The 12,857-nt window shown below is 46.8% G+C and overlaps 1 protein-coding gene across 2 annotated transcripts in view; it reads left to right on the top strand.

The window, feature by feature from the left end:
- The window catches only part of GALNT18 (polypeptide N-acetylgalactosaminyltransferase 18), a 373,443-nt gene that overhangs the window by 284,068 nt on the left and 76,518 nt on the right, over window positions 1-12,857 (top strand). For both annotated transcript variants that reach the window (XM_070383928.1, XM_005887188.2), the window contains exon 7: window positions 1,430-1,615. In XM_070383928.1, coding sequence (XP_070240029.1) covers window positions 1,430-1,615 — 186 coding nt within the window. The remainder of the gene's footprint in view (window positions 1-1,429; window positions 1,616-12,857) is intronic.

Below are 12,857 nucleotides of genomic sequence, written 5' to 3'. Positions count from 1 at the left end.
TCTTCCTAAGCAACACAGGGGGAAATTAAGCTAAACCTGAAACTGACCTAGCCTTAGAGGAAGACCTGTGGGTGCTGATGGGTGCACGTTACAGGCGTGAATATCATCTGCCAAATTGCTCAACTGACAATACCTGACAAACAACCACTGCTGTCCACCAGGAGATCTTGATTGCTTTTCTCCAAAGTCTTACTCATCAGTTCTGATCAGGTATTTCAGGTCCATCCCACTTTATTAAGCATTAATCATTTATTGATCGATTGTCTGGTTATATACACCAATCATTTAAATATTTATTCAAAAAGTACTTACCAAACACCTATATGTACCAGGCTGTGTTCAGTGCTAGAGAAATGAATGAGATACTCTGCCCTCTAGGAACAGAGTAGCAGGTAAGTTGTGGTGTCAAGAGCTTTGAGGGCCAGAGGAGGGAGCCATCAGCTGTGCCCCAAGAACTGAGCAAAGACCCCACAACAGTGTGGCCGAGATCTTGAGAGATGATAATTTTTTTCAGCTGGAGAAGAGTAGGGCGGGCATCCCCAAATTGCAAATAGGGTGAGAAAAGGCCTAAAGGCACAAAAGGACATGCATGTTCCAGAACGCTAGACGTCCAGAGTGGCTGGGATGATTGTGGCAAGGGCTCCAAGACACTGTCCCTCAACACTCAGGTTGCAAGGTCAGTTTTCTTTATTTTTCAAAACTGAATTGCATCCAGTTGAAGCTGCTGCTGCTAAGTCACTTCAGTCGTGTCCGACTCTGTGTGACCCCATAGATGGCAGCCCACCAGGCTCCTCCTCCATCCATGGGATTTTCTAGGCAAGAGTACTGGAGTGGGTTGCCATTGCCTTCTCCGCCAATTGAAGCTCCTACTCACCAAAATCAGGAGAAGTTTCATATCATTCCTTCCTTTTAACCTCCGCCTTCCTTGGGTTCCATCAGAACTCAGGGCCCAGGAAGGATGGAGCAGGAGCAGGGCGCTGGCTCTCCCCGTGGAGATTGCTCATCCTTGTGCAGGCTCGTTGTAACGTGACATCTCTCCTGCAGGTTCTGCTGGTCCCTCCATGTCAAGCACTGCTGCAGAGAAAATTACCAAGGATTTTGTTAACTTGGGGCAAGGAGAACTCAGATAACTGGTCATGAAATGTCTAGTGTCTTCCTTGGGGGAAGGAAGGTGGAAAGACTGGAGAGGAAGGGTGCATTAACTCTTTGCTGGTAACCACAGCAAACGGAAACAAGACACGAATGAATGACTCAATAACCTTCCAGTTCTAGGAGTAGAATTAAGGTACGGCGCGCTCCCTTTGCAGGCAGGAGAGTAAGGTGAGGAGAGCTGGATGGGTCCAAGGTCCTGTTCATTGTCACCCGTGGTCTGGGTTCAAGGCTCAGAGTCAAGTCTGGGCACTGATGAGTGGCTCTATGTCTTCCGCAGGTATGGCAGTGTGGTGGGAGCGTGGAGGTCCTGCCCTGCTCACGGATTGCCCACATCGAGCGAGCCCACAAGCCCTACACCGAGGACCTCACGGCCCATGTCCGCAGGAACGCCCTCAGGGTGGCTGAAGTCTGGATGGACGAATTTAAAAGCCATGTGTACATGGCATGGAACATACCCCAAGAGGTAGGAAGCCACTGTGGGGATGGCTTTCTTGAGGGTTGATGGGGAGCAAACAAACAAAGCAAATGTACAACTAAACTCTTCTTCCCAGGAGACAGCCAGAGTCTTGTTTGCCATGCTGAGTGAACTCTCAGTCCTAAGATACTGTATAATGCAGAAAAGGGCCTGACTGTAGGGTGCTATGGCGTGCTAAGGTGTGTCTTACCCGCCCCATCTCTGGTCACCTCCTCCTTGAACGTGGGCTCCTTTCCCTCCAGACCACAATGTCCTCATTCCATCTGAGAAAGTTGAACCAGGTGGCTCCAAGTTTCCAACATGCTCTCAGGTCCTCAGCTTCTCTGGCAATGGATATTTCATGGTCCCAGACTACAAATATCCCAGAAATTACCAAAATTCACCAAATGCACCTTAATATCCCTGTAGACTGAATGCAAGCTTCTCCGTTGAAACTTTGACCAAACCAATAAGCAACGTCCTTATACCTTTGGGATTTCTTGAACCATGTGGGTGGGGCACTCCCACAGGGACCCTCAGGAGAAGGGACCCATTCTGGGCATTTTTGAGGCTGCTTGTTACCTTCAGAGAACCTCATCATTGTCTGCTACTGTCCTCTAGCCCTCTTATTGTTTAAACACTAAGCTGTGTCCAACTCTCTGTGACTCCTTGGACTGTAGACCACCAGGCTTCTCTGTCCATGGGATTTCCCAGGCAAGAATACCAGAGTAAGTTACCATTTCCTTCTCTAGGGTATTTTCCTGACCCAGGGATCAAACCCACATCTTCTCATTGGCAGGTAGAGGCTTTACCACTGAGCCACCGGTGAAGCCCTCTAGTCCTCTCAGTTCAGTTCAGTTCAGTTGCTCAGTTGTGTCCGACTCTTTGCGACCCCATGAATCGCAGCACACCAGGCCTCCCTGTCCATCACCAACTCCCGGAGTTCACTGAGACTCATGTCCATCGAGTCAGTGATGCCATCCAGCCATCTCATCCTCTGTCGTCCCCTTCTCCTCCTGCCCCCAATCCCTCCCAGCATCAGAGTCTTTTCCAATGAGTCAACTCTTCACATGAGGTGGCCAAAGGACTGGAGTTTCAGCTTTAGCATCATTCCTTCCAAAGAAATCCCAGGGCTGATCTCCTTCAGAATGGACTGGTTGGATCTCCTTGCAGTCCAAGGGACTCTCAAGAGTCTTCTCCAACACCACAGTTCAAAAGCATCAATTCTTCGGTGCTCAGCCTTCTTCACAGTCCAACTCTCACATCCATACATGACCATTGGAAAAACCATAGCCTTGACTAGACAGACCTTTGTTGGCAAATAATGTCTCTGCTTTTGAATATGCTCTCTAGGTTGGTCATAACTTTCCTTCCAAGGAGTAAGCGTCTTTTAATTTCATGGCTGCAATCACCATCCACAGTGACTTTGGAGCCCAAAAAAATAAAGTCTGAAATTGTGACCACTGTTTCCCCATCTATTTGCCATGAGGTGATGGGACCAGATGCCATGATCTTCGTTTTCTGAATGTTGAGCTTTAAGCCAACTTTTTCACTCTCCTCTTTCACTTTCATCAAGAGGCTTTTGAGTTCCTCTTCACTTTCTGCCATAAGGATGGTGTCATCTGCATATCTGAGGTTATTGATATTTCTCCCGGTAATCTTGATTCCAGCTTGTGCTTCTTCCAGTCCAGCGTTTCTCATGATGTACTCTGCATAGAAGTTAAATAAGCAGGGTGACAATATACAGCCTTGATGTACTCCTTTTCCTATTTGGAACCAGTCTGTTGTTCCATGTCCAGTTCTAACTGTTGCTTCCTGACCTGCATATAGGTTTCTCAAGGGCCTTCCAGTCACCCGTATTTAAGAAGTGCAGCAGACTATTTACAGTAGCTAGAACATGTGGGACTTCCCAGGTGGTGATAGTGGTAAAGAACCCACCTGCCAAAGCAGGAGATACAAAGAGACATGGGTCCCTGGTCAGGAAGATCCCCTGGAGGAGGAAATGGCAACCCACTCCAGTATTCTTGCCTGGAAAATCCCATGGACAGAGAAGCCTGGAGGGCTACAGTCCATGGGGTCGCAAAGAGTCAGACACTACTAAAGTGACTTAGCACAGAACAGGAAGCAACCTAGATGTCCATCGACAGATGAGTGGATAAATAAATTGTGGAACATATAAACAATGGAATATTACTCAGCCATAAAAAGGAATGTATTTGAGTCCATTCTAATGAGGTGGATGAACCTAGAGCCTATTATACAGAGTGAAGTAAGTCAGAGAAAGATAAATATGGTATACTAACATGTATATATGGAATCTAGAAAGATGGTACTGAAGAGTTTATTTGCAGAGCAACAATGGAGAAAGAGACATGGAGAACAGACTTACAGACATGGGGAGAGGAGAAGAGAAGGTGAAATGTATAGAAAGAGTAACATGGAAACTTACATTCAGTTCAGTTCAGTTCAGTCGCTCAGTCGTGTCCAACTCTTTGTGACCCCATGAATCACAGCACACCAGGCCTCCCTGTCCATTACCAACTCCCGGAGTCTGCTCAAACTCAAGTCCATAGAGTCGGTGATGCCATCCAGCCATCTCATCCTCTGTCGTCCCCTTCTCCTCCTGACCCCAATCCCTTCCAGCGTCAGGGTCTTTTCTGATGAGTCAGCTCTTCACATGAGGTGGCGAAAGTATTGGAGTTTCAGCTTCAGCATTAGTCCTTCCAATGAACACCCAGGACTGATCTCCTTTAGGATGGACTGGTTGGATCTCCTTGCAGAACAAGGAACTCTCAAGAGTCTTCTCCAACACCACGGTTCAAAAGCATCAATTCTTCGGCGCTCAGCTTTCTTCACAGTCCAACTCTCACGTCCCTACATGACAACTGGAAAAACCATAGCCTTGACTAGACAGACCTTTGTTGGCACAGTAATGTCTCTGCTTTTTAATATGCTGTCTAGGTTGGTCATAACTTTCCTTCCAAGGAGTAAGCGTCTTTTAATTTCATGGCTGCAAAACTTACATTACCATATGTAAAATAGAAAGCCAGAGGGAATTTGCTGTATGTCTCAGGGAACTCAAACAGGGGCTCTGTATCAACCTAGAGGGATATGATGGGGAGGGAGATGGGAGGGAGGTTCAAGAGGGAGGGGGCATATGTGTACTTATGGCTGATTCATGTTCAGGTTTGACAGAAAACAACAAAATTCTGTAAACCAATTATCCTTCAATTAAAAAATATTTTTTTTTAAAAAAGTGCAAGAGAGGAAGCAGTGTATCTCTGGTAGCTTTGTTCAGCCTTGCTGTGTGTCATATGGAAATGACCTTGGACAGCTGGGTTAGGCGAACCCAACAGATGCCAGACATGGGATCCCCACCTGCCTGCCAGCCAGTCTGCCTGAAGGTCATTGCTTAGGTTGCATTTTATGTGACATGGAGCTGTTGACTGCATGACCTCCTGCTTTGCTCCCAAGGCCGTGGCTTCTCCTCGAGAGTCCTTTGGAAAGCCTCTGCTCTCTCTTCTGGACAGGAAAATGGTTGATCTTTGCTTAAAGTTTCCATGTAAAGGCCTTGTTTCCTGATGTCTCCACCAAGCTAATATTTTACTCAGGCTGAGGGATTGAGAAAGTAGGCTGGGCGGGATCTTTCAAGCAGCCCCCTAAGGACCACCACCATGGGGAGGGGTCTTGGGTTGGCTGCACCTTTGTACAATCAGTGAGACTTCAGCAGTCGGGAGAAAGAATGAGGAACCCCAGCAGTACCAGCGGGAGTCCAACCTTGATGAACCAGCCCCGAACGCAGCTCTGACAGTGGGAGTGTTTCTAGGGAAACGGTGGTGCATTCTGGACCCATCTGTGGCTGTGGGCGTTGGATCACAGCACTCTGGGCAAGATGCTGAGCCCTGCTGTGGGAGTCCTCTGAGAGCAAAATGTTGAGCACACTTGGAAATTCCCCAGGAGCTCACCAGCAAAGCAGTGTGATTCCCCGGGTTCTGTGAAGGACTGGGGTCCTGTGCATGTCCTTGTCCCCCTTCTCTCTGCACCATAAAGCTGCAAACTTTGTAGCCTTCTCCACCACACCCCCCGCCATTGCAGCTGACAGATGTTGAAACAAACAGCAAATACGAAGAGTGGTAGAGAATTGAGTGTACTTTGAGTAAAAGTAATTGGAAAATGATGAAACTGTCTGCTGGTGACTCCTAGAGGAGTTCAGACCAAGTCAAGTGGGTGGGGCTGGAGGGGGTGGTAAGACAAGGACAGATGAGAGGTGGAAATGTCCAGGATAAAGCCTTTAGGAGGAGAAGGAAGAGGTCAGTGTGTTTCCTCTGGACCCCCTGTTCACTACTATGTCCAAACTCCCCTTTCTGCCTCTCTCAGGCTGGTGGAAAGAGCCACTCTGCACCTCCCATTCACTTCTGAAGTCACATATCAATACTGAAGCTGCTTTTGACAGAGTTATCATGGGTTATCAGAGTTATCACCTGCTTAATTTAATGAATATTTTAAAGTCTTCAACTTACAGGATCCCACCCTTTCCTTGAAACTCTTCACTCCCTTGGCTCCATGATTCCACACCCTAGACCGTCCTCATCTCTCTGACTGCTCCTAACTCCTTGTAGGCAACTCTTACTTCCAGGGAATGTTTAAGTGCTCCCCAGGGATCCATCCTTGGGCGTCTGCTCTTGTGATATACTTCTGCAGGGAAATCCCAGTGACTCTTGGGTTCTGCACTGCCTACATAGAGAGGACCTTAGCCTGACTCCTGCCTTTAGCTTCAGACTTTACCTGCACATCTTCCCCTGGGTGTTCCCACAGGCACTTCAGTCTGAATCTGACCAAAACTGAGTATATCTTTCTTCCCCAAATCTGCTTCTGTTCTTATCCTCTATCTAAATGCATGATGCCCCCATCTGCCTAGACTTGTGAGCTTATTCCTGAGCATGATTCTTTAATCATCTTCCATTCCCAGCCCATCATCGAGCCCACCTTTCCATTCCTCTCGCTTCTGAGTTCAGGCCTTGCCTGTTCCTCTGCAAGAGCCTCTGGCTGGTTTCCCTGACTCAAGTCTTACCCCTTAAATCTATCCTTCCCACTACCCAAAGTCATCTTTTTAAACTCACAATGACCATGTCACTGTCCTACTTGAAATCTTTAAACGACTCTCCATGTGCACAGGATCAGGCATAGAGAACAGCACTGGACATGGATCTACACTGTCTCCTCCAACTACCTCCCCAGTCCCACCACCCACCACCCTGAGTTTGGGGGCTCTGCAGATGGCATGGACTAGGGACACTTCCCTGAGTGCTGCCCATGTCAGGCTGTTTCTTATCTCTCTGTGGTGGCCCATTTTGTCCTCTCTGCTTGCAATTCCTCTCAAAACTTCTTCCCCAGCCTCCACCCTTACCACTTCTCCTCCATCTTTTTAGACTCAGCTCTGCTGACATCTTCTCTAGAAGCCAGTCCCATCTGGGAAGAATGCCCTTTTCTCCTGCGTGTCTCTGTCATTGCATCATTACCCTGCAAGAGAATGTTCTGTTGTCTGAAAAATCTTTTTCTCATTAGATCAATGGCTCTTAAATCTGGCTGAACTTTAAAATCATTTGGGCTCCACCCCAGAGATTATGATTTAATTGGTTTGGAAGGGAACTAGGGATTTTTTTTTTTTTTTTTGAAAGCTCTTTGGGGATTTTAATGTTCATCCAGGGCTGCGAATCACTGCTCTGGACCATGGGTTCCCTGAGGACAGATTGTGATATTCTTATATGTGTCACCAGATCTAGCCCAAGGTGAGGTGCATGGTCAGGGCTCAGTAAAACCTCACTAACATTTATTAACAAATGAATCTGCTGGCCATGTGTGTGATCCCATTCTCCTTTGATCAAGGACTCCCAAAAACAGATATACTGACCAATTGCATCAGAGTCACTTGGAAACCTTTTAAAAATGTTGATTCTGTGTCTCATCCTCAGAGATTTTGATGAGGAGGTGTGTAGTGGTGCCAGAACCTATGAAAAGCTCTCTAGGTGCTGGTTTGGGAAAGCCAGATTTGGGCAACCTCGTTTACCTGCTCATCTTTCCCAGCTCACCCATAGCATCACCTACTCCAGGAAGCCTTCTTTGACTGCTGTCCTCCCCTTCCGCATCATCCTGGCGGTCCCACACCATGGGATGGACTAAGGGCCTCTTTTCTGTTGCCCCTCAACACTCTGCTTCCCTCCATGCTTCACACTCTGTGCAGAGTCTGTTTACTTGTCTGGATCTTTCAAAGTCTCCTTTCAGACAGAATGTGACTTCTTCCTGTTTGTGTTCACGATGCTTAGGACAGTGCCTGACACAGTCTAGGCACTCAGTAAAGATGAGTTGAAAAAGAAACCAAAGGAAGGAATTATGGGTTCTGCATCCCTCTGTGTTTTCCCCAGGACTTTCCCCAGCTGTCCTTGATGTGGCAGCATCGCAATACCTTCTGCTCAGTCCCAGTCACATCTGCTCCCAATTTACTTAGGCTTCTGTCTACAAAGGCAGAGCTGGAACCCTTCAACCCTGCCTAGTTGGCTGCTTGGAAAATTAAATAAGTTAATATGTGGAAGGACTTTGATCAGTGCTTGGCCAATAGAAAGCATTCAGATCAGATCAGTCACTCAGTCGTGTCCGACTCTTTGCGACCCCATGAATTGCAGCACGCCAGGCCTCCCTGTCCATCACCAACTCCCGGAGTTCACCCAGATGCACGTCCATTGATTCAGTGATGCCATCCAGCTATCTCATCCTCTGTCGTCCCCTTCTCCTCCTGCCCCCAATCCCTCCCAGCATCAGAGTCTTTTCCAATGAGTCAACTCTTCGCATGAGGTGGCCAAAAGACTGGAGTTTCAGCTTTAGCATCATTCCTTCCAAAGAAATCCCAGGGCTGATCTCCTTCAGAATGGACTGGTTGGATCTCCTTGCAGTCCAAGGGACTCTCAAGAGTCTTCTCCAACACCACAGTTCAAAAGCATCAATTCTTCGGTGCTCAGCCTTCTTCACAGTCCAACTCTCACATCCATACATGACCACAGGAAAAACCATAGCCTTGACTAGACGAACCTTTGTTGGCAAAGTAATGTCTCTGCTTTTGAATACGCCGTCTAAGTTGGTCATAACTTTCCTTCCAAGGAATGTCTTTTAATTTCATGGCTGCAGTCACCATCTGCAGTGATTTTGGAGCCCCAAAAAATAAAGTCTGACACTGTTTCCACTGTTTCCCCATCTATTTCCCATGAAGCGATGGGACCGGGTGCCATGATCTTTGTTTTCTGAATGTTGAGCTTTAAGCCAACTTTTTCACTCTCCACTTTCACTTTCATCAAGAGGCTTTTTAGTTCCTCTTCACTTTCTGCCATAAGGGTGGTATCATCTGCATATCTGAGGTTATTGATATTTCTCCCAGCAATCTTGATTCCAGTTTGTGTTTCTTCCAGTCCAGCGTTTCTCATGATGTACTCTGCATATAAGTTAAACAGGGTGACAATATACAGCCCTGATGAACTCCTTTTCCTGTTTGGAACCAGTCTGTTGTTCCATGTCCAGTTCTAACTGTTGCTTCCCGACCTGCATACAAATTTCTCAAGAGGCAGGTCAGGTGGTCTGATATTCCCATCTCTTTCAGAATTTTCCACAGTTTATTGTGATCCACACAGTCAAAAGTTTTGGCATAGTCAATAAAGCAGAAATAGATGCATTAGAGAAGTGTAAATTCTTGTCAGTGTCATCAGCTGCACCTTCTGCATTCTCACCGGAGCTTCAGCATGCCCTTGTTGGGCAGTCATCCTCCCTTGCTGCCCTCTATGCGGAGTTCTTCCCTGGTCTCAGCCACTCCCTTACCACGTGCCGTCCCAAGCTTTCAGAAGATCAGAGGAGCCTTCCACTCATGCTTCCTCTACTTTAATTGAAAGTTGGTTTGCTTATCAGCAAACAGAAAGTCAGTCTGCAGCAAAGCATCAATATTTCCTTACACAGGATTCGGAAACTCTAGACTCGCCCCTGCTTCCTCTTGCCTGAAGACAGGCTGAGTGCCAAGGATGACTCACCGTGGTTTTTAGGCAACAACCATTCTTGAGGTTTGGCTACAAGGAATTCTGTGTGTGGCTGCACACGCAGGCAGGAACACTGGACAGCTTTTTTTGTGGTTAAGTATATTAGTGTCCCAGGACTGCCGGAACAAATTATCACAAACTGGGTGGCTTAAAACAACAGAAATGTGTTCTCTGGTAGTTTTGGAGGTCAGAAGCCCACACTCAAGGGACTGCCAGGGCCGTGCTCCCTCCAAAGGCCCTGGGGGAGGATCCTTCCTGGCCTTTTCCAGCTTATGGGGGGCTCTCGGGGTTCCTTGGCTTGTAGATGTGTCTTTTCATTCTATGCTTCTGTCTCCGTGTTTCCTCTCCTTTCTCTCATAGATTTAAGATCATCCTAAATCCAGAATCATCTCAACATCTCTAATTAATTATATCCACAAACACCCTTTTCCCAAACAAGGTCCCCTTCAGAGGTTCTGGGTGGACACTGTTCAACCCTCTACATTAACAATTTGGCAAAAAGGGAAGATACATGTATTGTTTTCTAATAATAAGGGTCAAGGTGACCTTCTCTGAGGAAGTTTGCTTATTTCCCAATTTCTGCCTCCTGCTCCGAAATAGTTTGATGCAATTTACAGCGAACAGCACAGTACAGATGTGCTGAACCATTAAAATGGGAAGGCAAAAGTCAATTAATAAACAGGAAGGGGAAAGGGACATGATATCCAGACACAGAAGCCGAGCAAAACTCTGTTTCTTGAGTCTCTTAGAAGTTAAAGTAGAGTGTACTCGTGATGTATTGTCTCTCTCCCACTTTTGATTAGGTTATAAGTAGAGAGACAAACTCTCCCTTGATCCTGAATGTAGAAAGGAAGTTTTCCCATGGGAACCTAGATTTTTTAGGAAAACACAGAGGTCTTCCTTAGACAGATTCTTCTAGTGGCTTTCTGTAAAAGCTGAGACAGTGTTCGTTTGTCATCACATATAGCATTAAGTGGGATGGCCTGGGTCCAGGCAAATAGCTTTGTGATGTATGGGTAAAGTACAGAGAAATTTAAAGAGTTAGTACTTAGGAGATGTCTTTAAGTTAATACGTAACAGAGGATTGAGCAGGATACATTTATCATCAGTTGCTGTGTTCATTGTTTCATACATATTTTTTCAACTCAGTCTCATCAGTAGAGCTCAGGTGCAGTGCTAGACTAGGGGCACAGAGATCAGCAGGACACGTTTCCTGATCGTCAGGGAGCGGGGGTCCAGCAGAGAAAGAACAAGCAGAAGTTGCTGGGAAGGCTCTGGGCAGGAGCTGGGGGGCAGACCAATCATAGAAGAGGTTATTAGGAAATGCTCAAAGGGCATAACCTCACTGAAATTGCACCCTTGGATTCCAGAACTTAAACCTTCAGGCTGTAGCAAGTTCAAATTTTTACATGACCTCAACTTTGGTAGACAAAAATAAATGTATTTCTTCTATATTTATTTTTGTTTTGACTCAAGCCCCCATTGTCTGATATTAAGAATGTGTTCTGATCATGTCCAGATACATGCAGCAACTATCTTTGTGGTTTTTCCCAGACATTTCAGAGTTAAACTGTCAATTTCATTATTTTCCCAACCCCACTAACTTGATCCCAGAACTGATGGTAGAACCAGGTGGAGTCACACTGGCAGCGCATGGACCATAGTGTCAGAGGGAGAGACCTGTGCTTCCCCATCCTCCTGTCTCCACTCTGGGCTGGTATCTTATGAGATGACACTTGCCCCGTCTGGTCCCTGGCTCCATGGTGTCATCCTCTGAGATGTCACCTGTCTCCATCTGATCCCCAACTGGAGGGACCCCTCTCGATCTCCTGCTGTGGCATCAGCTGTTTCTCAGCTGATTTTGTGCCCTATTCAACAGCTGGGGTGCAGGTCCCAGGGCTTCCTGGGACCACAAGAAATGTGGGAGGTTCTCTCTTGCTCACACTCAAGGACACACCCTTGTCTCTGTGACTGCTCCTTGCCTGCTCCACCTCAGTGGCTCAGGGCCACGTCTTTGGTACACCTGGGAAATGAGGGACATAGTACTGTCTGTGCTAAGCACCCCTCCACCCCAGGCTTAGAGACAGGGGCTCTGCTTCTTCAACAAGGACTTGGTCTAAGCAGGCAGAAGGTCAGGCTCCTGCAAATGCCCTGGAAATTTTAAAGCACAAACTCCAGACCCAGGCTGATTGGGTTCAACTTTCAACTCCATCACTTACTAGCTGTGGGATTTAGGCAAGTCATGCAGGAGGTCACTGAACCTCCCACATCTATAAAATGAGGGTTATGTTGTGCTCCCTCATGAGTTTAAATAGGACCATATATGTAAATTTCATATAAAGTGAAAATGAAAGTTGCTCAGTCGTGTCTGACTCTTTGCAACCCCATGAACTATACAGTCCATGGAATTCTCCTGACCAGAATACTGGAGTGAGTAGCCATTCCCTTCTCCAGGGGATCTTCCCAACCCAGGGATTGAACTGAAGTCTCCTGCATTGCATGTGGATTCTTTACCAGCTGACCTGCCATGGAATCCTAAACATTTACTATAAGTAAAATATAAAAATATATGTGTCTGTCTCATATGGAACAGAGCCTGGCACATTGTGTTATGTAAGCCTTAGCTGCCCTGATCACTAGAAATAGTATTAGAATTAGCAGTATTCCATCTTCAACTCTTTTCCTTTCCTCTCCCTCTGCCCACACAGTTCAGAATCTCTCATCTTATCTCTTGAGATAGAGGTAACCGTGTTGTCGGTTCAGTCGCTCAGTCATGTCCATCTCTTTGCAACCCCATGGGCTGCAGCACACCGGACTTCCCTCTCCCTCACTATCTCCCAGAGTTTGCTCAAACTCATGTCCATTGAGTCAGTGATGCCATCCAACCGTCTCTTCCTCCATCGCCCCCTTCTCTCCTGCCCTCAATCTTCCCCAGCATCAGGATCTTTTCCAATGAGTCAGCTCTTCACATAAGGTGGCCAAACTATTGGAGCTTCAGCATCAGTCCTTCCACTGAATATTCAGGACTGATTTCCTTTAGGATTGATTGGCTTGATCGCCTTGCTGTCCAAGGGACTCTCAAGAGTCTACTCCAACATCATAATTTGAAAGCACCAATTCTTTGGCACTCAGCCTTCTTTATGGTCCAGCTCTCCCATCCGTACATGACTACTGGGGGA

Source organism: Bos mutus, chromosome 15 (genome assembly GCF_027580195.1).
Source record: "Bos mutus isolate GX-2022 chromosome 15, NWIPB_WYAK_1.1, whole genome shotgun sequence".
Lineage (NCBI taxonomy): Eukaryota > Metazoa > Chordata > Mammalia > Artiodactyla > Bovidae > Bos > Bos mutus.
This window is presented reverse-complemented; position numbering and strand designations above follow the sequence as displayed.